Source organism: Embiotoca jacksoni, unplaced genomic scaffold (assembly GCF_022577435.1).
Source record: "Embiotoca jacksoni isolate LCO1_2020_lvr unplaced genomic scaffold, fEmbJac1.0.p SCAF_23, whole genome shotgun sequence".
Lineage (NCBI taxonomy): Eukaryota > Metazoa > Chordata > Actinopteri > Embiotocidae > Embiotoca > Embiotoca jacksoni.
In genome coordinates, this window is record NW_027185374.1 from 10,502,527 (window position 1) to 10,529,644 (window position 27,118).

General features: G+C 42.6%; 1 protein-coding gene across 7 annotated transcripts; it reads left to right on the forward strand.

Annotated features, from left to right (window-relative positions):
* Positions 1 to 851: 851 nt before the first annotated feature.
* kif26bb (kinesin family member 26Bb) lies at positions 852 to 27,006 on the forward strand. Of its 7 annotated transcripts, none has more exons than XM_069158664.1 (15): positions 852 to 1,093; positions 1,300 to 1,662; positions 3,736 to 4,215; positions 6,963 to 7,087; positions 7,188 to 7,359; positions 10,950 to 11,159; positions 11,596 to 11,689; positions 13,732 to 14,003; positions 15,706 to 15,883; positions 16,079 to 16,217; positions 16,477 to 16,636; positions 16,838 to 20,006; positions 22,163 to 22,332; positions 24,803 to 24,953; positions 26,552 to 27,006. In XM_069158664.1, the coding sequence occupies exons 1-15, from the start codon at positions 1,034 to 1,036 to the stop codon at positions 26,755 to 26,757; spliced, it is 5,949 nt and encodes a 1,982-aa protein (XP_069014765.1). In that variant the 5' UTR covers positions 852 to 1,033; the 3' UTR covers positions 26,758 to 27,006. The 7 variants fall into 7 exon arrangements, with proteins under 7 accessions (XP_069014765.1, XP_069014766.1, XP_069014767.1 ...); XM_069158665.1 differs by having other exon boundaries at positions 6,966 to 7,087; XM_069158666.1 differs by having other exon boundaries at positions 22,163 to 22,318; positions 26,552 to 26,767.
* The last annotated feature ends 112 nt before the right edge of the window (positions 27,007 to 27,118 follow it).

Sequence of the window (27,118 nt, forward strand, 5' to 3'; positions counted from 1 at the left end):
ATAGATAGATAGACTTAATTACAAGTTAAGAAAACAGTATCTAACAAGTGTGATCCTGTGTGGCGTAAAAGGCACCACACGCCAGGATCCTCAGTCAGTTTATTGTTTATTTAGTGTTTTCCCAGAACTGTTCTCAAACATGTACTTTCAGAAATGCTCTCATCAACATTTTAAACTGGGAAGAATGTGTCATTAAAGGCAAACACAAAAGTGGCAGAACACCACACTACAAATACACACCTGTACACATGTGATAGGCTTAATGGCAGGTGGAAGCATTATGGACTGTGTTATATATTGAAGTGCATTTTGGAAAATGTAGGATCCACTTAAGTATAAAGAGTATAAAGAGCACAATATGTGACTTTCTGTTTTATACATTTCTAAAATCTGTTTGTTGTTTGTCTCAACTTTATGAAGGTTCAATATTAGTTGTTTGACTACCCCTCTAATATACATCATTTGAACACCTGACTTGTTTTAAGTTGTGATGTATTGGACATGCAGACCCTCTTGCATATCAGTAAAGCTGTTTGGGGAAAAAAACTGTTCCTTAAAGCTCTAAGTTGATAAAATAAAATTATAAGGAATGTATTATAATGCTATCATGATGTTTTCCGTAATTTGATATGTTTCTGTGATTTCACGTCATTCACGGACTATTTCGTTGTGAGAAGGAGCAGTGACATGAGGCACCGTTATGGACACAGCTTGTTTATGGATCATTCGCTGCACCCTGAGCACCCGCCTGTTGTTTTTGGATGTTGCTCTTTACTGCCTCCCTCAGGAGCTTCTAATAAATAGCCAAGTGAATTCATGAAGTGTTCTCCAGTGCGCCCACTCCTTCTCCACTGTGCCACTGTCATCATCTCAGGCAGACAAGTGTCTCCTACCTTTTAGTTTGTGATATTTTTTCACTTCAGCCTAACATGAGTGAGATCATTTTACTTTACATCCTCGAAACGGTGGCAAAATTCAACAAAAATGCTGCCTGCCTTTGTTCGGCTATCTTTTTAAATATTTACAAGTTGTCATGTCATCTGTGACGGGAAGAGGAGACAGATTTCCTGCCTCGGTCAGAAGAGCACACTGGGTGAGTCAGATTTATTCATTATGAGTCAAATTTGTTGACTTAAGTAAACGGTTAGGTGGTCTATAGAGTTTCATATAAGACTGATATTGTTGCACTGCCAGAACAAACATTTGGGTGTGGTTACAGTTGTCCACGTCGATTGATATCTAATTTCCCTGCACTGCCAAAGCCCACATACATCCTTCTTCAAATGATTTGTGTCTCAGGACTCAGAAGTGCAGCATCACTGTGAACCCGTTGGCTTTTCTACCAGCTCTAAACGGAGAGGCTGCCAGTCCACGGAGCGCCCCACTCCGGAGGGTGCCGGGGGGTCCCGGGGCGACCCACATCGGAATATGTGCCAGAGAGCAGACGATGTCCCGTCTAACAAGTCCCTCCCTGGGTCTGTAGGAGACCGCATCAGGAGTACCATGTCTTTCAGGACTATATGTAAGGGACCACTGCCAGCGAGTCCCGGCTTCGGGAGGTCTGATCGGAAAGTTGTGTGCTGTGAGAAGTGCTCAGCGACCCTTGTTGCTCTGAAGAAACAGGCGCTGAGTCTGGCTGTGCACCATCAGTTCTCCTGCAAGGTCAGTAGCAGTGATGCTCCGGTGGGAGAGCGGCTCAGCGGGGATGTACGGACCAGAGATGCCCTTATGATCAGGCTGCGTATACTTTTAGGCCGATAAAAAAAGCTTTAAGAGGACCAAAAAGATATACAGCAATGTAACGATATACAGCAATGTAACGAAAAATATATATATGTAAATGTAAATATAAAAAACCCCGAAAAAAAACCCCGTTATTTTGAAAACATAAACGTAAAACAATAATAATAATGATGATAATTTAATAAAATGGTCCCAGCTACTGAAAAGTAAATATTTTCTGGATTCCTTTGTTTTCTGTAGACAATTAAATGTATTTTTTGATTTGGAATATTGGTTGGGCAAAACAGACAATATGGATATTTCAACTGTAAAAAATTGTAATCTACATTTTTAAAAGCGATTTTCTGACATTCAACAGACCAAACAATCAATGAAATGTGAGAAAATTTATTGATAATGCAAGTAATCATCACTTGCAGCCCCACATGAACACACACAGCAGACTTTGTTGCTTTTGACGCATTATCTGCCAAGTGCTTCACTGTATATTCAAGACGATTAACAAGTGTTTCATGTGGGCCCATCAGTCTCTGCGGTGCCTTTTAGAGGAACACACATCCACACATCATCCTTCATTTGGTCTCCAATCGACAAAGTAAACCAGTGACATTCTTGTGCGAGTGGTTTTAAATGGGCATGAATATTTCATCTCGACATCCTTGTGGCATCTCCACGGTCCTCCCCGCTGGGGGGGAAGGCTATTTATGTTTGTTCTCTTCAGTGATGGGGCACGGCTGCCATCATGTTCTCGGAGAGAGACCACAGTGCGAGCAGAAGGGAGAGAGATGGAATCTTGCGGCCACAGACATGGTCAGTAGAAATCTGATAAGCCGGCCAGCTCCTTGCAGGTTTATTGATCCTGATTTCTCAAAAGCATCATGGCTCTACAATATCATCTTTTCAGACAGGCTGGCTTAAAGTCCAGTCACCCGTCTGGCTGCTGCAGGACATTTCTGACTCAATATATACTTGTCATATATTGTCTTTATGAAATGGAGGCCACTCAACCTGAAACTGAAAGTGGCAGATGGTAGAGTTTGTTTAGTTTGACGTAGACTACCAGGAGAACACTTTAATATTATTTAGTGGAATAATTTAAAACCTGCTGTTTCAGCACTTTTTGAATACTAGTTGAAAGCTTTTTTAGCACTCCTCCGGGGGAGCATGGGTCCTTGGCAGTGTTGGAGGCCTGTTGGATGGAGAGGGTGCATGGGCAGAGGCAGGCAGGGAGTGTGTGTGCTGAATGTTGGCATGTCACACAACAGTGTGTCTGTCAGGATGAAAAACGAGATGGTGGTTTGATGTTTGATTCCATTTTGCTCGATTTGACAGCCGGGGTCCAGGCTGCAACTCAGGTGTCAAAAAACTACTTTTAAAAGTTGTGTTTTCAACTTTTTCAAACCTCCTCTTGTCAGTCTTTAAATGAATTTAGATTTTTGCCCACTATCTGGATAACAGTTGTCTCTAACGGGGACACAGTAATGACATGACTGTACAACATGCTAATACTGAATGACTGCTGCTGTCACTCAGAAAAAAGACAGTTTTTTCCAGTTTATTATTATTTTATTATTATTGTTTTATAGTAGCTTACCAAAATAAAATGCACATTTTACAAGTTTTCCATGATGGTATGTTGTTCTCTAAGATTTATGACATGTTTCATCTGTTTTAAAGGTGCAAAAAATACATTTTTTTACAGCACATATAAGGATTATAGGGGCAGTATTAATCAATACTAACTCCATGATTACTTCACTCAGTGCAGAGATTGCTTGCAGTGCCTTACTACAACTCCATTCTCATATCAGAATTAATAATTTTCAAGACAGATATCAAACAAAACAAATTACCTTCATTATTATGTCTTCACTGAGGTACATTTGTGATCTTATTTTGAAATTTTTTTAACATGGATCAACAGTTTTGTGCAACAATACCAGGCAAATTATTTTCCAGTTTGTAATTTTAGGATGATTTCTGTTTCTGTAGGACTCGAGTGACCTGTCAGCATTTCTTCATGACAACCTCCGCGTCCACAGTCGGTCCGCCACGGAGTCCAAGGAAAGAGAGAGGGAGCAGGGCGAGTGTGGAGCTTGTGGCACGACCCTGAACCAGCTCAAACAGGAGGCTGTCCACCTGGCTCTGAGCAGGGGTCAGTCCTTAGCTAAGCCTTCTTTTGTAGCCAGCCTCAGCTCCGGCACACTGCTGGGACAAAGTGAGACAAAGCACGGAGACAGGGCTTCACAGGAGGCTGCCACGGCTGTGCATCAGCCACGCAGTCGCACTCACAGTCCTCACAGCCCGCGGAGCCCCAGAACGCCTCAGAGGACCCCGCAAACCATCAGACGGAGGGGGCCGGCCAAGCCCCCCAACACCGACATGGACCGCTGGGTAGAGGAGCAGCAGCAGCTGGTGGCCTCTAAACCTGTATCTAAAGCTGATGGTGTCACCGTCTACACTTACCGTCAGGTACCCCTAAAAGCCTTCTCCCACCACTAAATCACACATAACACATCCCCTAGTGTGCATCCCCCTTTTAATGAGCATATGGGTAATGCATGTCTTTTATAGGTGCACATGTCAGCAAGCCAATGATTCAGAGTGCCTAATCAGAGCCTATTTCGATCCCACGTTGCTTAAAAGTACTTTTGCTAATGGAATGGAATTGGGTCATGATTTACCCTCGTCATAAAAGCCACGCAGTCAAAAAGCACTTGTGATCAATAGGGGGGACGGTCATATTTAACATTGCAGCTGGTGAAATATACATTACTGTGATGGAAGCCAGCTTTTCTCAAAGTTCCCAATGAGAAATGCTTCTGGCTGAACCTGAACAAGGTGAGTGAGAACTGTTTTAGATTATATTGATATGATGTTGGCTCAGTTTTGGTGTTTTTTTTTTTACTCATAATCATCACAGCCAAAAGGGAAATCCAGAAATCCTACCTTTCAGACTGTTTGTAGATACCCTGTGACCTGTTTGACAGACAATATTTCAATCATACCTGAGCAGCTTTAACCATGTACGGCAGTTCTGGCAACCTCTGGAATTCTCTACATAACTAAGTAGTGTGCATGGAGCTCTGTTAAAAGTGATACTGCATACAAAACGAGTTATATGTGATCACACCAAAGCGTGTACTACACCCGTCAGTCCACTTCAGGATACCGTGTCCTTGTCACATTTTGCCTCCCTTATGCATGAAAAGTACACACATGTATAAGAAGGGGGTCATGTGATGAAGGTAATGTGAGGATGAACCAAAAATGATGAAGTCCAAGTAGGAGGGAAGGCCTCTAGAGGCCCCGCTTGAGTCTGCGAGAGAGCAACGTGGATTTCTTTTTAGCTCAGTACATCATGTAATGTGCGTTAAGTAACTTACGTTATAATTTTACTTACATAAAATCCCTTATTTCAACCCAAACCATGATCTTTTTCTAACCCACACCATGTAGTTAATGGCGCCTAAACCACATGTCTATACTTTTCACGCCTCGGCGATGTAAAACGTGACACTTACACGGTATTGTCTAGTGGACTGACAAGTGTATTACACGCTGCGGTGTTATATTGGTTTGCATATATAGAAAAACTGTGTTTAAATGCTCTGAACATTAGCCTGTTCAGCTAACTAGTCAAGGAGCATTTTTAGAAGTTGCATAAAAAAAAAATCATGATGTCACATATTCTGTAGGAGCTGGTCCATATGTTAGTGTGCCTTATGTTGACGATCATGTATGGGGGTTTGTTCAAGAGCAGAAATGAGTAGGCATAAAACAGTGTAATCATATGTATAATAGCAGAATTAACAAGTTCTAAACTGCAAAACAAAAGCGATATTTCAATGTCTTCTACAGGAATTATCCGTTGGTAAGTCTTTCAGGACAATATCGTTTAGCCATCATGTACCTTTTTAAAATCCTTTAAACAGAGTTTAAACAAGTCAGCACAAAAACACTGAGTCAGCTGTAGATTGCAATTTCATCCAACTCATGGAGTGAGTGCCACCCTAATTAGCTAGCTGATAAAATCTGCGAAAAACAGTCAGCAAAATTGATGGTCTCAAGCCAGAATCGAGAGGCCTGCTTTTGTCTTTGTCAGTCTGAATTAAAAAGTTACAAAGAATTTTAGTGGTTTATCTGCTACTGTTTTCATTATGTGCTGCGTATGAATAGAAAGCTGAGGAGCGCTGGGCTGAATGAATGCTCAACTGGACACTTTCATTCATTGTAATTAACCTGTGAATCATAATCAACTTGTCAAATTAAATCTACCAATAATGTCATCCACAAATGAGAATATCCTGTGCTGGATAAGAGATTAGACAGGGGAGTCCAGTGTGAGAGTGGATCAATACAAGTTTATGCATCTGAAGTGAAATAATATGAGTGAAAGAGGAGGACGAGGAGGAAGGAGAGAGGAGACGAACACGAGGATGGAAGCAGAAGAGAAAGAGAAGTGAAGTGTACAAGATGGGAGGCTGGAGGATAGCATGGAGGGTGGGGAAGGGAGGACAAAACAGGAGATAAAAAAAAAGGACATATGAGAGTGAATTCAGAGAAATTAGAGCAGAGGGAAAGAGAAAGTAAAGATATACAAAAGGTTATGAAGATAAAACGAGAGAGGAGAAGGGGCAGAGAAGTACGTACGTTACCCTATTACCCAGTCTGATTCCAAACTACTACTGGCGCTAATTGCCAGTTTATGATTGGATGCTATTCAAAGAAAAGAGAGTCAACGTCGTTATTTTGTCTTCAGAAGAGGTTGAGACACTGATGAGACGTGGAGACACGGAGAGCGGTAATACAAAGATGTTGGCTCTCAGGCCTGCTGCGAGGCTAGGTGGCTTCACGTTGAGATGCATGTTGAATAGATAATGAGTGCAAAACACACCTTGGAGCTACAGCTTAAGTGTCGGAGTATCTTTACGTAAGACTGCCTGACTGATCACAGGCAGTGTGTTTACTGTGCCTCTCTCTCTGAGTCACCACAGCCTTCACAAACTATTCATCATGCTCCAAATGCAGCCAGCTACATCAAAAATATGACTGATGATGTATGTTTAACCCAATGTGCTCTCAGCCCAGATACCCTACTTACACAGATGCGCCCAATGTTGCTCCCCAGAGTAATTCCCGTGATAATAGCCCCTTTTGGAGTAGGTACTGGAGTGCAATTACAGATTTGGATTTTTATAATGAGCTCTGTCCCCCAGCAGGCTGCAGATGATGCCACACTGAGCGGTGGTGATGTCGGGACTGTACAGGCTAGCTCAAAGATCCCTCACATTTCCAGAGTGGTGACCATTGCCAACACCGCCGCCATGTCCTTTTTGTCCAGGTAAATCTATGGACATCCACATCGGAACAAGTGTTTTTCTTTACTGGTTACAGCACAAGTTTCAGAGAAATGACATGCCCCCCTGCTTCCTTCCCTGCAGGGCAGCGGAGAAGCTCAACCTGACGTTGAGGAAAAAGGGCCAGGCCTCCGATGCAGCTCCCTCTCATCACTCCACCTGCTTCAGGGAGATCATCCAGAAAAATCCACCACCAGTCCCCTCCTGCCTGCTCCAAGCTGCCACCAGAACCAAAGACTCACCCAATGTTGGCAAGGTAGACCTCAAATTTGATCACATGTAGATGCAGAATTATCAGTTTTGCAGTGAACCACATTTGTTTTTTGTGCAATTTGTTTAAAATTACAGCGATTATTGGAAACTATCCAACTGCTGAGTGCTGTTGAACTTGGATGAATGTTACACAAAAAAAACAGAGAAACATACAGCACTTACAAAACAGATTTTTTTTTTTACTGTATGTTTTACAGTACACAGACATTACATATATAATTTCATTAATCAAAATGAAAAATGTACAAAAGTTCCACTGAAGTTGAGGTGCGATCAAGAAGTTCAGAGACTGTTCTTTTTGTGCACAAACAGAGCTCAGCACAGTACTGCGCACTGAGCATGGGAAGCAATGCGTTTTGTCACCAAGTGTTCCACGTTATGCTGCTTGATCAACATCAGCACCTGAGTTACGCAGCTTTGTGACCACTGGTACATGTGTATTTTCAATTAGACCTGAAACTGGAAAGAAACAGAAAGAAGTCACGGCGAGGGGGGCGGGAGCAATGTTTCTGTTTCTTTGGGTCATTTGTGCATTTTCATTACACTACAAGCGAGCACATTGTCATGTTGAAGAACCAAAGTGCCATCTTGCAACAGTTCAGGTTGTAAGTGTGATCCGGTGGGACGAATTCACAGCACAACCCTGCAAATGTCAAAGAAAAAACACCTGATTGCACTCCTGGCCTGACGTGCCTTCTTCGGTCTGGGACAGCGATGTTCTGCCCCTCTTGAAAACATGAACGCCACTCAAAACATCTCGCCCGGTTCATTGCTTCATTCCCGTAGACTTTCTAAAACATTTCCAGGTTCTCTGTTGCTGAACTTACCAACACAAAAATGACACAAAATTCTATGAGTGCCCTCTGCTCATGTCCATAGAGCAATCATACACATTCACATACAACTGTTCACTAAAAGTGTGTAAGACTGGTGCTGATGTTGATCAAGCGATGTAACTTGGAATAATTATTCACCAAAGTTATTGCTTCTTTTTTGTCTTTTGCTTCATTTCTTGTTGATCACACCACATTTTACATGTATCAGAAAAAAATGCCGCTCACTTGATGAAGACCAACACAGGGACAACTTTGTACCTAATATTGCAATGTGTAAATATGGAGAATAGATCAAAGTTAGTGATGTGTCTTTAAAGAATATGGTACTATCCCTGCCCACAAACACCACCATGGTGGTGTTTTTACCACCCGTGATGTGGAGTAAAGAGATCTCAGTCAATTTGGGGGAGATCCTATATCACTCCTCCTTCATGATACACTGTAATGCGGTGCTAATGTCTCCATCTTGTTCCTCCCCTCCATTCTCTTGGCCTCCTTTGGGAGACAAAGATCAATATGGCTGCCTGCCCTCCTGTTGTCTCATAGATGGACTCTTGGATTACAGATAAGGGCTCAGATGGACCCCGCCGCCAGCCGCACCTGCCCGAGCACTCAGCTTGTTGTTTGCCTCTGTGTGCAAAAAATATGTATGTGTGTGAGAGCCGAGGAGGATTTTCTCTGCCTGTAAATGTGTCTCTTGAATTATTGAACCCTCATAAATAGAGTTTGACACATGTTCAATAGGGTTAGGTAGCCACTTCTTGCATAAGGTATTCAAATAATGAAAGGGAGGAAAGAAATCCTTCACAGACACTGGGAACGTATCGTGTGGCAGATGGAATATGGCTCTCAGGGTTTCAAATTCAGTCGATGAGGGATGATGTCATCATGGTGTAATGATGTCCTGTACAGTTTCAAGAAAACCACATTGGACTGGGTGTCATGGTGCCCCGGTCTACTTGTAATCTTGCAGACCTGAATTCTGAACAAGCATAATTTTATAATTGGTTTATAAACCTGAATCGGGCTGATTATGTTTTCTGTTGCCTCGTCTTCCTGCAGACTTTGACCTACGAGTCTTGTTAAATGTCTGTCAGAGTCAGGATGTAACTTAATTTAAGACCTTCAGGCCTCTAAATCTCAGGCTTCCTGTAGAGAACTGCATTAAGGAATCAATGTCAGGACATGCAGAAATATTGCAGAAGAAGGCATGCATCGTCATGCAGCTGTAAGTGCACGTGTAGTTACTGCACTAACTGAATCATCACATCTTTTTGACTGTCGGTATGTATTTTTAAATCAGGATGACTATGAAGCCGAAGGACAGATTGCCAGATGTGTGGAGAGTATTTACCTCACTTTTAAGTGATGTCAGTTGCAAGCATTCACAACGGGAGAGTACATCGTCTTTAGCCCTTCGTCGCAATGGTCAACCCTGATTCTTTTTGACATTTACCACTCTGTTCTGTCAAGGCTTTCTCTTTCCCTGCTGAGGTTTCTCAAAGCCTACGTTGCATGAAATAGTGCCTCAGCTTCCCATTGCTGCGCAGCAGCAGGGGCTCAGTTGGACTCTTTCTACGTTATTTTGCAGTTATATTTGATGACAAGCTGCAGTAAAAAAAAAAAAAAAAGAGTTTTGGTCAACATAAAGTCTCAAAACACGCCTCAAAAGTATTATTTAAAGAGATGCAACAATCATATAGTTTTCTCAGGATTCGGGATGTAAGGAGTGTGTGATGGCTAAAACCCTGAATTTTCTATGAGGATATTTTTGAACCCTGTTGTTTTGAAACTCATGCATTTTTCACGAGCTTCCGTTTGTTGCTGGTTTTATTTTCAAAAGTCTGGATGGGGTCCCAAATCATACGTGTTTCTGAAGGCACCAAGTCTCCATGCGTTTAATAAATAATGGAGTTTTCTTGTCTTAGAGTAGTTTAAAGTGTTTGACCCTTTCGGATATAAATGTATACAGTGTGTAAATCAGGTGGGCTCAGTGAAATAGTGCTGCTCAATCAATCCCTTGTAAAAAGCATTTGGCCCCATCCCAGATGACTGCCCAATAGCTGCATGCAAACAGTGTGCTGGTAACAGCAGGTGGCATTTGTGTAGGTAATTTAAACTGGACAATGTCAAATTAGTTTTGTATAATAATTCATTAATTTGAATATTATTGCATCAAGCATTAGAGTTAAGGATAATTAGGCTACAGAAATATACGTTTTATAATGTATCTATCTACTTGTATTCGGCCATGTGGTTTATAGGCTCTGTCCATTTTTTCAGATATATTCGTCTCTCTTTTTCCACTTAAAATGGAGATGATTGTGATTTCATTACGTGCAGAAACTGTGGTGTTGTGTTGACATTTTCAGAGATGACAGCAGCCTTGGAAGTTAATTTTCCAATCGGATGATAAGTTAAAATACTGTCATTTTGGTTATAGTGTTTTTAATGTGTTTTAAAGTGTTTTTAATAATACATCAGAGGAAGATGTTGATATTCCCAGGGACCCTTATCTCTTGTCCCTCTGTCATTGTGCCTTTATATCCTGCATAACATTACCCGCCTGCTAAATCGCGAGCCTCTGTGGCTTTTGGATGCTGCCAGTAACATTAGTGTGGCAAACCATTGAGTTTACTCTGTCAAATGAATAACTTCAAATGGTGTTCAGCAGCTTATAACATTCTGTATGTAAAATCTCAACATGGTTCTGTTTCCCGTTTTCTTTGGTTCGCAGGTCAAAGTCGTGCTGAGAGTGAGCCCAACGCTGTCGGGAGGCCAAGGCCAACCACCTGTTCTCCGGGTCGACCCGTCCAAGAAAAGAGTCACCGTAATGGAACCAGTCACCAGAAGCCAACCTCACACTACGATGACGCTCGGCAGGGACGGCAAAAGTCCTCTGAAGACCTTCAACTTCGACGCTGCTTATCCACAAGAGTCGAGCCAGGTTTGGTTCTTCATCCTGATTACTGCTGAAAAATAATCTAAATATGGTTTTAAATGTTTCTATTCAGGCTTTTAATACTGATCTATCTTAATGAACTTAATGAACTGTTACATAAACTAGTGTGACATCTGCCTCATGCATTATGTGTTTTCTCAAGTATTCAGCATATTTTCCCTCTCTGCACGCTACACTGGCTCACTCTGCCTGATGACCTGAAAACTGATAGGGCCTCGATAGCCACCACAATTACACAGTCCATCAGTTATATTCAACTTTCTCCGAGCTCTGCTAACAGTATCTAAGCCCAGGGGCGGAATCTACAGAATCAGTATGCGTCCCTCCTCTGCTCCGGTTCCTCCGCTGAACTGGATGCACTTTTTTCAGTGTGGAGATGAATCACAAGATGCTCGCCCTCCTTTGTTCACTCTCTGACTAGGCCGAGGTGTGTGCAGGCGTCTTGGCTGACGTCATCCGCTGTGTGCTCAGCGGCAGTGATGGATGCGTCCTGGGTTTAGGATGTGCTGATGTGGGTGAGTAATCGGTCGCTCTGAGAGGCCACAGGTTAAAATCTGAAGATGGGACTGGGACGCTTTTATCTTTGCTGATGGGCATCCCCCCTCCTCCTCTTCCTGCACCTCTGTCCCACTCCTGCTATCTATCACTCTTCCTTTATCATTTAAACGCTGTCTCCATCTTCTGTCTCTGTCCTTGTATCAATTGTGATACATATCTGCAGCCTCCTTGTTCCTTTACTTTCACTCCTGCTCCATTTGTCTCTTTACTACCTTCTTTTTTTTCAGTAGTGACATAAAAATGTTACGATTTCAATTCCCTCTTTCTTCCCCTCCTTCACCTGTTACTTTGTAAAAAAAGAAAAAAAAAAGCCTATTCATCAATTATACAACACGTATGTTTTTTTTAAAAGCTTCCCATTGCCTGATATTTCAACCTACTGCACAAAAAACACAAAAATTTGATTTCATTCTGCTGAGCTCAGAGGGGGCAGTAAACAAAGTGGACTGTAATATGTTGCTATTAGAGAGATGGAGCCCTGCACTTAGTGGTGGTGTAGGGCTTTAATAGATTTGTGGGGCGCGCGCGCGCACACACACACACACACACACACACACACACACACACACACACACACACACACACACACAGAGGGTAAGGACAGGGTCTCCTTGGAGCTGCTTTTTCACATGACGCCACTCTCCGTAAACCTGATTGAATTAGTTGGCCGATACAGAGTCCATGTGGCCCGCAGCCAGGGGGGCATCAATCTCCTCCACAGCACAATACTATTCTCTCTGAATAACGGCAGGCCGCTCTTTAATTGGAGTAAACCAATTCTCTTATCCTCATTCAATTAGAGTTTGGATAAGAGGAGAGAGAAGGTAAAACAGGTCCATAACTCAGAACTATTGTTGGACAAAAGTGCACAAGGAGACACAATATGACACAAGTCCATAAAAATGTGTCTTCTACTGAGATGTTCTTCTATATGTATTGCACGTGTGTGGAAAACACATTTCTATTTTTAAATATCTACTTTCTCATGATATAAAATGGCCATTTCTCGATGCACTTTGGTTAATGTCACTTGCTAACTGCCAGCCTCTGTGACATGCAACGTTGCCATAGATGATGCCACAGAAGTACATGTTGTCCCCCACAGGCTCAATTTAGAAGGTCAAGCTGGAGGCACACAACTCACTCCCATGAACCTCCCAAAAACCATGTTTCTTTTGAATCCAATAAATTCTTGGCTGGCACACAGTCCTCTATATACAAAACACAACTTGTAATTATCATGCTCTTTTTGTATAAATCAAACAAATTACACCAAGCGAGCTGTTTTTCTTGGTTTCCAGCATTGAGGCTATGCTAAGCTAACTGCGTGTTGCAACTTCACATTTATCCTACAGATAAAAGGAGTACCATCAACGCTGAGACATGAACGCCTGTTTCTCAAAATGTTAAGCTATTCCTTTAATTGAATTGCACCCTGGGAGGTTCTGCAAAAACAGCACTCAGAACAAAATCCAACCAGATATGGGTTCAGTTTTGACTTGTCACATTCAACACAGTGAAAACTAAACAGTTAACTCCAAGTTCCAAGTTAGCTGAGTCAGTAATATACTTTTTAGGTTGCTAAAAACCTGCCCAAGTTAATTATAGCCTTTCTGGAAAATGATAAAAAAAAAAAAAAAAACCTTTGGCAAATGAGGTCATCATTAGAGTGAACTGCAGGCATCTCTTACAAAACACAAGTACAGATCTGTAGTGCAGTGAAGCAAAAAATTACAAGTTGCAGAGCAGTGCTCCATTACCATTTTCCAAAAACAGTCTAAAATGTTCCCATTTGCATTCAAAGCATCAGATAGGGTAACTGACACACATAATTGATTCAAATAGTTCTCAAGCATAAATAATGTAAACATTTTGCTTCTCAGACTGTATATATGTTTGCATGTGGTGCACGCATGTTTACAGGCAGCATGTGCATGTAAATGTTTGTGTACTGGATTTGTATGCACTACACATGGAGCATACATGTTGTCTGCCTCAGGCTCCTGGTCCAGCATGGTGGGGAGCGGGGAGAGCATCCAGAAGCTCGGGCTGATCCCCTGTGCCATCTCCTGGCTGTACAGCGCCATCGAGCGGCGCCGGGAGAAGACATGGACCGATCTGACTGTGTCCGTGTCGGCTGTAGAGCTGTGCTGCGGGGAGGAGGACACGCTGAGGGATCTGCTGGGGGAGGTCGTCCCATCCATAGGCAGCATTCAGGACAGCCCAAAAGCCCATATTAGAGTCCAAGAGGACCCTGTCTATGGGATACAGGTAAAAGGAAAAAGAGGATTGTTAAATTACCTCTGCTGTGTCTCTGTCAGTCGGTCTGTTGCTCTGCCTAAACACACAGTGATCCAGTGACCCACATTGAGCAGCAGAATCAGCATTAAAATCATGATTTAGATATTGTTACTGGCACTAAATGTATCGTTTAATCAATCTTTGTAAACATCAACAAGACACTGCCAAATCCAGAACTAAAAGAGTTGCGGCTACTTTACTGCCCATAATTGACGTCTTTTTGGCTCAGCTACTTTGGCAACACATCAAACACTCCATTTAAGAATTAACACCAAAATAAGTGATATTTTACTGTTTCTGTAACAGGTTTAAACAAGAAAGTGTTTCCAGAAAACCTGGCAGAATATTTTTATTGTCCACAAAACCAACTAACTGCTCACTGATACTCAGATAGTGTGTCAGATTTCTTGTTTGTGTTACCTCTAAGCTAAAGTTTAGTCTTTGTATTCAAGATGCGATAAGATTACTATGTATTAATTGTATTTAGACAGTCAGTTTATATAATGGTCTTCACTGTATTGAAGAAGATAATGCTGGTAGTGAGTGAAACCAATTAGACTGCATAGCAGATTACATCTGATTACATTATGATTGTGCAGCTCTGTCCTCCCTCGCACGGCTGTTTGTCAGCTGCAAGCCAGCAAGTCATTGTGTAGGTATGCCAATCTCTCTTTTTATCCAGTGAACACTTGGAGAATGAAATAAAATCAACAGAGCTATTATTCCTAAAAATACTTTTTACTATTGTGCAACTTTCTGCCACAGCTAAGCAATCCTCTTATTTTGTTATGTGTATCAAAATGAAACTGTCATCCTCCAAAAAATGATCCCATAGATGTTTTGTGCAGACAGCTTATTACGACCCACAATTACGTTTTCCAGTTAAGCATTGAGTTGTTGTATCAATAATGACCATCTTTTATCCTGGAGAAGTGACACAGTTCGGATGACATATATCGCAGGTTGGTTGGGTGAATGTTAGACACAACAGCAGACTTGGGTGCAGGAGACCGCTGGGACACAAAAAAATGGCCGTAGCTTCCGGGTCTGAAAAATGAGGCCGATGCTGAAGAGCCTTAAGCTGCAATACCACCGAGTGCCACTAGAGGTTGGTTCCAAAAAACCTCCTCCTCCATGGGCTCACATTCAACCAGTCAACAAGTCGATAACATTTTTCCAGGAGTTATCTCGGTTTTGCTAAAGTCGCTCCTTCTTATTAGTTTTCTGGCGGTCCATCTGAAAATAATCAATAATTGTAAAATAAGCCTCAAAAAGCCACGTTTTTGGGGTTTGATTGACAGGCCTGTGGTGCAGTCAGGTTAAGGCTCCTCCCCAGCTCGTCCGAATATGGTCACTACCAGCTCCAAACCGCTCAGGACTAGCAAGATGGCACCGGCAAATATCCGAACTCAGGGCTTCATAACAGCCGTTCACAAACCAATGGGTGATGTCGCTGCTGGTTGCCGCTTGGTTGTATGTGAGAGTTGGAACAAACTACCCATGTGGTTGCATGGGTTGGAGGACTTGTTGATCAGAATACACACAATGACATACGCATAGTAACAGAAGTAACATGCATCTGCCAGATTGAAAAAAAAAGATAAAAATCAAGTTGCAGATTTTATGAAAACTTCACTCCATATACGATTTTATATCTCTCCCCTCCTTCCAGCTACGTAACCACAACCGAGTGAAGGCCCCCACAGCAGAGCGGGCTGCTTCCCTTCTGGATGCCGCCATCACAGCACGTCGACACAGTGACTTTGTTACGTACCTGTCCCACAGCTCCATAATGTTGTTCACTCTTCACGTCCAGCCTCCTCGTACAGAGAGCAGCACCATCGGAAAAGGTTGAAATAAAATATTCAGCTAATAGCTTGTACCTGGTGAATTCAGCATTTTCAATCAGTTATTTTCCAGTTATTACTTATGTAATTCAGTTTATTATATATTTTATTATTTATGTGTTCCTTATTTTCATATTTGAAAACATGTTAAGCTTTTTACATTTCTGGTTTCCTCTACTCTGTGATTTCCATCCTTAGGTTCACGTGGCCCCACTAAGTTGACCATGATAGACGTGTGCAGTGGTATGAGGGGCATGAGCAGAAATAAACCTCCTCATTCTGAACTCGGCCCTATTGTCTTGTCTCTTCTAAGTGGACATAAAACCACCCCCAGCAAGTAAGAATGTTATTGGTATATAGATTTAATACTTTGGCTTGGAGTCAGCTGTATTGACTTTTTGAAGGTCAGGTGAAGTGGAAGTTGGTCTTGTAACTTGTTTTCTTTGAATAGTCAGATAGTCAGATGCCTGTACACCCATTTATACTCGTTAAAAACCTTACATTAGTATGTAGAAATGAACAGATTCAGCTCAGTGAGGACCGATGTATCTCTCAAGTTAATGTCTGGACACTTGTCTGTCACTGTTTGTGCACAGGGGCAGTAAGTTGACGATGCTCCTTCGAGAGTCTTTGGGCCATGCAAATGGCCACACCGCAGTGATCGCTGAAGTTGCTGATTCACTGGCACACCTTCAAGAGACCTTCTTCACCATCCAGATGGCTTCTCGCATTCGCAAGACACAGAAGAGGACAAAGGTACCGCACATATCCGGTAACATCTTTGTACCAAACAGTGTGACAGTGTTGGCGCCCTTTACGTAAAGGAGGTGTGAGTTCATCTGATTTAAAACTTACTCCATAAACTGTATTGCCATGTGATTGACCCCAATGATTGTTGACTGGTATTTCAGCTCTCAAACGCTAGTTCTAACAACAGGATTTGTCTTTACCCAACAGCAATCCACCTCCTGTTCTCCTTGCGGGAGGAGTTTGAACAGAGAGAAGAGAGGACCTCAGCCTTTGTCCCTGCGGGCGTTCCACTCCACCGACGAGGTAGATGTTGATGTCCGTCCTTTCCGCCTGCGTGGCGAGCTAGATGAGCGCTCCAGTAGTGACCAGTCCTGTGACACAGTCATCCAAATAGACTCAGACGGCTTGTTCCACTCCAAAGCAGCCCCAAGGCTGGCCCAACCTGAGTTTGTGCCCATCATACCTTCTTTGCATCCTAACAAGGTGGACTTCGATGACCCAGAGTTCACCGCTCTCCTCCAAGAGCTTCTGAGAATCCCTCAGCTGCAGGGAGAAAAGAAGACAGAGGAAACTGCTCAGGGACATATTGAAGCTGTGAATGCGGAGAGGAAGCCGCCAGAGAGGGACTGCCTTAAATGTGACACGTTTGCAGAACTTCAAGAACGTTTGGGTTGTATTGATGGAAGTGAGATGACGATGGAGGTGCTAAAGTCTTCCTTAATGGGGGCTTCTCTTAACAACGTCATGAGCAAACCACTGCCCCAGAAGGACACGGGGAAACAGGCTGAAGCTTCAGAGGCACCACAGACATTGCTCAATCAGAGGTTAGGCTGCAGTCAGACCTCTGCTGGGGAAACCCAAACAGATGGTGCCTTCCCTGGAGACCATTTTCAGAGAGAGGACTCGGGTCTGTATGACTGTGAGGAGTGTAGTGCAGCCAGTTCCAGTGAGGAACTGCTAAATCAAACCCTCAGCCTTAACAAGACATGTCGGTCTGAGATTCCTAACACTGGAGCTCTTAAGCCAGGTGATGATCTCTCCTCCCAGGGCTTCGATGCGGATGATCAGGGAAAGACTGTCACCAGTTCCCTTGGACTTCAGCCTCCAGAAAAACAGGAGAGTCCTGAAACTGCTGACTGGTTCAAATCAGACCAAAGGACCTCACCAGTTGGCAAGAGCTCTCCCATATCTCCTTCCTCCACCTGCTCCTCTTCACACTCCTTGGCTAAAAGTGTTATACTTGGAGATGTCTTACATACTCGCCCCACGGAGGATAGTAAGGAAATGAAGGCCACCATCACAGTGACTGTTCAACAGCCACTGGACCTAAAAGGTCAAGATGAACTTGTCTTCTCAATGGTGGAGGAGGTGACCATCAGTGGCGCGTACGACAGAGGGAGGACAGGTGGAAACATTATTTGTATCAGAGACAGCGCCCAGTCACAGGCACATGTTCAAGGCTCTGCCAGCTCTAAACCAATCAGAATAATCAGCAATATCAGTGAAGAATCTACAGCTGCAGGTTCCGCTAATACAATCAAAACATCCGTTGTTCAGCCTGAATTCACAGAGGATAGCACTGAAAAGCCCCAACATCAATTCACAAGGGAAAAAAGGTTCCTGCCCTCATTTATAAATCCCATGTTAATTAACACGGATGTAGATTGTGATTTGAATGGTGCCAAAGAAAAAGAAAGTCCTCGTGAAACTTCTGCAGGAGTAAAATCAGAGTCTGAGCTCAAACGAAACAATGTTCAATGCCCAAAAGAAGGGAACATTGTTGAGAAGAAAAGTGGGACTTTTGTTTCAGAGACACTTGTCAAAAAGTCTGATCGGCCATTTTACTCATTTTGTGGCCACATTTCTTATGATCCAATGGTGTTGGAAGATTTGGGATTCTGCCGCAAACCAGCAGAAAACAAAATGTGTGAAAAGAGACCACAAAATACAGACAAGAGTCACCCGAGAGATGGCAAGCATGTTTATTACACCAATTCTGCAAGGGTCTCAGAGGGGGGAGAAAGCGTTTGCAGACATGTCGGGAGTAACCCCATGAGAATTGGTGTTTCACCAGGTTGCCAAGAAACCGCCCTCAGTTCCTGTAAAACAGGCAGTTTACCTCGGGGCTGGCAAAACGCCAACCACCAGGACAGCTTCCTTGGCTGTCACATGGCAGACGACCACAGAGACTCCAGAGGGGTGACATCATCCATTCTGTGTAGCCCAGGGGTAACTCTGGAGAGGAGGCAGGGCAGACACCACTCCCCTGCCAACCACAGCCACCATATGTCCTCTCCTCGAAAACATGGCTCAGAGTTCAAACAGGATTCTAGCGGTTCTCTCAGAAAGGGTTCTGGATCCTTGTTTGAGACCTCCAGTCTTGCAATGAAACATGATAATACAAGCAGCAGGCAAAAGTCTCCAACTGAGGGCAGTGGAAGGCTTTTTAATGCCAAACTGGAGCAGCTGGCCAGTCGGACTAATTCCCTCGGGAGGACCCCGAGGGACTTCCCAACTCTGGAAAGAGGTAGTAGCAACACTTCTATGAGCTCTAAAGGGAGCTCTAAGGGAAGTGTTGAAGGGACTTGTAGGGCAGGTTATAAAGGATATCATGAGGGAGACTGTACCTTTCCAAGGGCCAGCAGGAGCCCCCGGAAAAATCCTCGGTCTGACCACAGTCGTCACTTCTTCCCCTCTGAAAACCCTGTACCTCACTCTGCCAGGCATTCCCACTCCAAGCTCTCCGCTGTTGGGAAACTGAAGATGGCTGGCCCCAAAGTCCGTCGACTGTCCGCCCCCAGCATTAAGAACCTCAGTCTCTCCCACAAAAACTTGCAGCAGGCCATCAACCGTAGTGCCAGTCTTTCCCCAGATGGTAAAACAGTTAGCTTCGAGCGAACCGCCTCCTTTTTTTCCTCTTCGCCTCCTCGGTCTTTTCACTCCATCAGTCGGACTCCAAGCCAGAGCTCCACATGCTCATCTACAAAATCCGCCATCCAGGGGTTCGTCAACGGTCGGATCTCAGACCTCCTTAAAGAAAGGGCCTCCAGTCCCACCTCAGGAGGACCAGACCACATGACCACACTTCCCTCCCCTTACAGCCAGATGACTGCTCCCCGCATGCCCGATCACCTGAGTGGGCACGCGAGTGACACCACCAGCGTGTTGAGTGGAGATTTGCCACCGGCTATGGGGAAGACCTCCCTGCATTTCTCCAACAGGAACAGTTTGGTGAGCAGTGGCTACGACAGCATGGTCAGGGACAGTGAAGCCACAGGCAGCAGCACCTCGAACAGAGACTCTGTCAGTGACAGGAGCAGCTCTCTCCTCAGTGTGGCTCGCAGCAGCCGATCCTCTCGGAGGCGAGGCAACACAGGTAAAACACCTGGAGCTAAACTGGCCTTTTATGAACTGAACTGAATGACTTTCACTTCTGGAAACACTATAAACTTTCATCCAAGTGCTTTGTGCTCATAATTTGTTGTTTATTAGGGGGTAGTTTTTAGGGATGGGCAAAAATACTCTTCAACATTTAATGGGTATCATTAGACTGTTATTCTATCACAGAAGAAGGAGCTTCACACAGAACTGTTTGACAACTGTCGTAGACTTTGCATGTTTTGTATGTTTGTACAGTAGCATCTAATCTCACAGAGCCACACGTTTTACCGTAGCGTTGTAGTAACATGTTCTTCTTCTCTTCCTTTTCTTGTTTAATTGGCGGCTGGCAAACACTTTTTAGTGCATCACTGCTACCTTCTGGTGCTAATCACGCGTCACTACCTGGCGCTGGTAAAATCAAGGGAGATAAGACGATAGACACATAAACGATTTGATTTAACGGTTATACAAATATTTGAAAATCATGACCCATCCTCAGTAGTTTTTCTTATTTAATCTCAAAATATTTGGACTAGACCTGCAAACAATCTAGGCAGTTCTTTAATCATTGCAACAATTTGGGCATTTAAGATTGAGTAATGGCAATTTCCTGCCCTAAGAGCAAATAATGGTTCCATTTAACTCTAGTGGAGTACAAATATCAAGTGGGATTTATGATTGCTGATGGATAATCATCTGGACCAACAATGTTTTCTTTCAACTTTGTCATTATTTAATAACCATTGCTTAATAATGCAGCTGAGGACAAAGCTTTTTCTTTTACTAGCAATGACCTTATGGCAGTATACAGTATGCCGTATACATGACAGGTGCTCAAAAGCTGCATCTATTCCTGAGATTTTGGTACATGCCAGTTCAAATAAGTGCAATACATGCAGTAGTAAAATATTTGGATTAAAGGCCCATGTTAAATGTTTAATTAAAAAAGATTTCAATATAGTCTAAAAGTAAAGCGTTTGAATAAATAAATTGAAAAAGAAACAAAAGAAAATAATTTTTCAAGATACTATATGGTGTTTACGCAAATTATACAAATAATTACTTCTCAAGACAATATCTAGTATATGCAACTTGCTAATCATATACACTATTTTTACATGAATGATGGTTCCATCATGACATTTTGGTTTGTAATCTGACCACATAACATATTAATGTGGCATTAATTAGAGATGACCCACATCTGGAGAATGCAGCCAGACCCAGTTTCCTTCCTGGCATTAAAAGCTTATTGTGTAGGAGGCACCATCACTAATATATGAATCCGGTGGTGGCACTTATTAATGTAGACATACATGCAGAAAATTGAGAGTGCTTGGCTGGTACAGTAAATTACAGGATGGGTGTGAGCATACTAACAATACTTGCTAATGGAATTACTAACCTCTAACAGCATTTGTTGAAAACATGGTTAACATTGTGATGATACTGCTAATGGAGCAATAAAACCAGAACACAAAGCTTATGATGAAGGGACGTATCAATTCTAAGTCCCCTGAAATAATCTACTGTTAATCGAGTGATTAAATTCTGTCTGTACTTAATTTCTCCTTAAGTGTCCCCTTCTGTAATTAACTCATCTCCAGTTTGATGACATTAAGCACAAACCATTTTTTTCTGCACCCGCAGACTGAGTCAATTCAGAGAGAGAAATCATGTCCTTGGTCTTGAATCTTATAAACAACATGGTCGCCCTGCCAGCTGCATTTTTCCTCAGGTAAAATGTTTTCTCAGTTTCCCAGAAGAGCCAATGGTCTGGGCATCGAAGGTCACGTGGGGACACAACCCTTCATTTATCGTACACTAATGTAGTAGATCATGAATAGTGCAGCTGTAGTCGCCATGCAAGCCCATAAGCACCATTTCTAAATAGTCTAAATTCAGTTTTTTAAACAGAGTGGCTGCATGCAGTGGCTTCTCTTTGTGCTACAATTTGATACCAAACACGAACATGGGAATTAGAAAACAAGAGTAAAAACAAGATTAAAAGTCAACTGAAATGCTTAAATATGGTTTCATTCGCTTTTTAAATTGAAATAATTTCGAAAGTTTAAGAGAGAGAAGAAGAGAAAAAACAAAAACCTTGGCAAAGTTGAGATGTTGCATTTCACTGCCATCTCCCTGCTGTAGGTACTCACCAGCGGCATCTTTCCCATGATGCACCTATGTCCCTGAGACGCTCGGCTAATGGTCTGCGGTCTCGCTGGATGGATCGGGGAATCCCGGAGGCCTACGAGATCAAGGTCTATGAGATCGACAATGTGCATAGGATGCAGAAAAGAGCAGGTGCTGGCAAACAGGTGCTGGATTTATTTTGATTTGTTTTAGGAGGTTAAAGGGCATTACGTGATATATGATCTTTATCAACCTCTGTTGGCTTCCAGCGGGAATAGCCACACTGATAAAGGATCTTGGTCACGCCGCTCAGTTAACAAAATACCCAGATTCATTAACCTCTGATACAAAGAAAATCGCTCGTCAAATATTCAATTTCTTCTTGCTCTTTTTAAGTTTAGCACAGCGTAGAACACATTCAGCTAAATTAGTAGGCTATCTTAGTTTTAGCTAATTAATTGCTATCATGAAACTAGTTGTTAAAGAAAACTGTGGGTATTTTTCAAACTGATTCTTACAATAATGGCCTGTTTCACTGTGCGTCACACTCACCAGCTCTGTTGCAAAGATTCAGGAAACACGTCTCCAGCTAGATAAGTATTCTGAGGCAAGCAGCGTCTGGAAACCTTTCTCATACATGTCAGGTACACATCAGTCATCAAATACTTGTCTGTGAGAGTGAAATAAAGTAAACAGAGTAGTTGTGGCCAACTGGTTCAAGGTTCAAGATAAAAAAAATTGTCATTCCGATCATATCCATATTAATACAGTGGAACGAAATTGGGTAGAAGTGCATAAAGATGAAGCGACAACCCGCCGCAATGTCAGTCAATGGTTTGTGACCTACAGTCCTGAATCTGGCATTTCCTTTAGTCATCTTTTTTTAAGCCTAAAATTACCAAATTTGGACGAGCTGGATTAAAGACACCATGTCTACCCATCTATACCGGAAACCAGGCATGCCCCAAAACATAGCTCTCTTTGAGGCTGAATATCTAATTAATGATGGAATTATTTTCAGAAGAACCACCAGAACACTGATCAGAAGGAGTGAATTTAGTGAACGACAGCAAAATGACTTTAGGAAAAAATGTATTGACTTTGTATTTCATGAGAGAAATTCACACTTTTGAATGGGAATCTGTTGGAGCCAGAAGTTTTTTGGAGTCAGCTGCTGGTGGCCCCCACTGGTATTGCACTTGAGGGCGCTTTCACATTTGATTATCTTTTCAAACTTGGAGACTGTGTCCATTTTTAAATACAATCTATGGTAAGGATGTATTTCAAGGGCAACTTGCTGGCTAGCCAAACTAGCTTAGCTGGGAGCCGATCGATCAACTTAATAGTTAGTCACATCCAGTTTTTCAAGTTTATAGAGTTGCTTGTGAAAAAGATATTTAAAAAAACCCTTTATTTGAGTGTGTTAGTTACATTCAGTTGTGATTTCACATCTTAATCATATGAGCACATCTCCAGAAATGGTCTCATCTCAGTAATTTGATGGGCAAGAGTGTCCTAAAGGTGACTGATCATCAGTCAGTAGTTCAATAAGTCAGAGGAAAATCTGGTTGGGGAAGTGAAAGACTGACACTGACTGAAATTCATCCATCCACAAACCCACTATCACAGTGATGTAAAGCCTGTGGTTTTACTATACAGCTACCAGGTGTTCATGTATGTGAACTGATGTTATATATATAGAAGCGGCATGTTGTTAAAGAAGAGCTGCATCTTAATGAACTGACCTGAGTAAGTAAAGCTTAAATAAAAGAGTCCACCTTGCATCTACAGCTGAAATATGTCCAAGAGCAAGATGTGGTGCATGCGATGACGTAATGTCCCCCTGATGAAAGATCTGGCCTCATGAGACTCTTCCCTTCCTCCACCAGTCTCAGGCGCGGCAACTTTGATACAATTTTAATGACCACATGGGGGAAATTGGGTCAATGCTGCGTCAAAGAACAAAGAGGTACACTAGAAGTAGACCAAACACAACACGTTGTAGATAAAAGATAATACATGATTTCAAAAGAAATTGCACATATTGATTGAAATTTTAATGGGAGTATCTCCTCTTGAGTTTTATTGATTTTGGTTTTTCTTTCGGAAGGAGAGAATTTCTAAACCACAACACTCAGGAAGGAGTGTGTAATATATATATATATATAGGTCTATGTTAGATCACTGGTAGTGCAATACTTCAGGTCTTTGTCCTTTATATTTAAAAGTTTTGTTATGTTTCCTTTAAATATATTCACGTGTTGACCTTTGAAATGGTCCCTTCTGTGTAATAAGGTTAATATAATGAGAGTGACTGTAGCCTACAGACCTGTGTGGTTTCAGTCCCCAGAGGAGCCCCATCATGGTGTTTATGAGTGTGTGGAGAGAAAGAAAGAGAGCAGGGAGGTGGTGTTCTTCATCCAACCTCTAAAACACCCTGTGTGCATTTGTAAGGATTCAAGTGAATGTGTTGCAGCCCATGCACCGGGCAATATTATTTATTAATAGGAACGGCAAAGAGGTGAGTGATTGGTGACTGCTTTATTCTGGGGGCAGCTGAAGATACACAAAGTCTTTATAGTACAATCTTTTTTTATTTATTACTGTGTACAACACGAATAAAACAGTGAAATGTGTGTGTTTGTGTTTCTTCAGGGGCCGGCATGCTTCAATGCCAAGCTGAAGTTTTTGGAGCACCGTCAGCAGAGGATCTCAGAGGTCCGAGCCAAATACAACAACCTGAGGCGAGAGCTGGAACAGGCCAAACACAATCTCATGCTGGAGCCCGCCAAGTGGAACCAAGAGTGTCAGTGACATTTGTTTTTCTCTGGCTTGAACTTGTTTTTAGAGATGCCCTGTATAGCAAGTGGAGGCCATCACAAAAAAGGCTGAGAACATATACTATATAAAAGTGGATGTAGCTTCTGAAAAATGAGGCCGATGCGGAAGTGTCTTAACCTGCAATATCTCCGAGTGCCATGAGAAGTTGGCTCCAAAAAGCCTCCAGCTCCATAGAATCCCATTCAACTGCTCTCATGAACTTCAGAGTCAATAAATTGAAAAGTTATTTCGGTGTTGTTAGCTAAAGTTGCGCCTTCTTATTCGTTTTCTGGCAGTCTATCTGAAAATAATCCCGTCATTAATGAGAAAATAAGCCTCAAAAAGCTGTGTTTGTGGGGGCGTGTGTGTTTGATATACAGGCCTGTGGTGCAGTCAGGTTATAGCTATCGGTGGGCGGGGTCGTAGTAGCTCTGGGTTTCCAATCAGATCGACTCAGATCCACCGAGCTCCTCCCCAGCTCGTCCAGATATGGTCACTACCGGCTTCAAACCGCTCCCAACTAGCAAGATGGCGCCAGCAAATATCCGAACTTGAGGCTTCATACCGGCCGTTCACAAACCAATGGGTGACGTCACTGCTGGTTGTCACTTGCCTTAGATGTAATGATTATTGACATTTTTTCTGTTAATCTGAAATACTTTTTCTCCATTAATTAATAAAAATGTTGTTCTTTCCAAAATGAAAACAAGCAAACCAACAAAAATCTAAAATTTTAAAATAGCTATATTTCCGATCAGTGAACAGGAGGTGAACAACTACCTCCTCTATAAAAAAAAAAAAAAAAGAAAAAAAAAGAACAGCTTTAAATGTTTCAGAGGATCATTTTCTGAACTCTGGACAAAGTCTGAAGATTAGGATTTTCCCACATTTCAGCACCAATATTGGTCCGAGACATTTCAAAGAGCGCAGACGTGTCAGTGTGTGTGGATTTAGTTGTATGAGGTGCACACACAGACCCTCCAGAATCACTGGACACCTTTCATGTATGTGTACCCTCTTTCAAGTTGCTGTGATCAAGAAAGCAGCTGAACACACAATGGAGAATCTGGAACAGGACAATGTTTTCCATTTTTGATTGAAAAATAAATAAAATAGCTTATTGATTAACTATCTGATGGTTAAAGTTCTTCTTTCAGTGAATGGGCAAATAATGAGTTTGTGGTGTGACAGCATTTCAGCAGGGGGCAGCATCCTGCTATTACTGGGACAGTGTCCACAATCCTCCATTAGGAATATCCTGACCAGTATTGGTCACATCATTACATTATTTATTTATATATATTTATTTTGTACTCAAACCACGAGGTGCTGCGGTGCATTGTGGGACCCATCGACTGAGGAGTAGTCAGACAAATAAAGTGCAAAGCAAGTGTTACTGTATGGGAGAGCCTTCAAAACCATGATGAAATTAAGAAATCTCAGCGTTCAATGCAATGTCACCCTGCAGATATATCATGGCTAATTTTAGATAGCAAAAAAAAAAATCTCTTTAATTTCATGGTGATATTACCTACAATCCCCTGATACAGTAATGTAAACTGCTACCTTGTTCTCCCTCCCCAGTCGACCTGTGGCAGACTTTCGACGTGGACTCCCTGGAGCACCTGGAGGCCCTCGAGGTGGTGACGGCTCGGCTGGAGAACAGGGTCGGTCTATGCAAGGCCAACGTCATGATGGTCACCTGCTTTGACACCGGCACCAGGAGACGGCGCAAGAAGCATAGACGACAAGCTCCAGAGCAGAGAGCCTTGAAGGGATTTAAAGTGTAGTGAGAATTAACGCTGCTGTTATGTTTTGCTAGGTGTCTCCTACACACTTTCACTTTACGCGCACCTTCTGCTGTGAATGACCACATTGCCTCTGGTCTCTTTAAATTAACCATTTGCCAAGTTTGGGGTCTTGTACATCCATATCAGCCTTCACAGGGAGGTCAAAGGTCACTGACGGGAGCTACTGTCCTCTAGCACTTATTTTTTTTTAATTTTTTTATTTCACTTTATTAATCCCCGAGGGGAAATTTCTTCGCTGCAGCAGGGGGGCTCTCAGGGGGGGAGCTGCTGCAACAGGCTGCCACTAGCGCGGCGCCAGGTAACCTGACCTAAGGTGCATGTTTTTGGATGATGGGAGGAA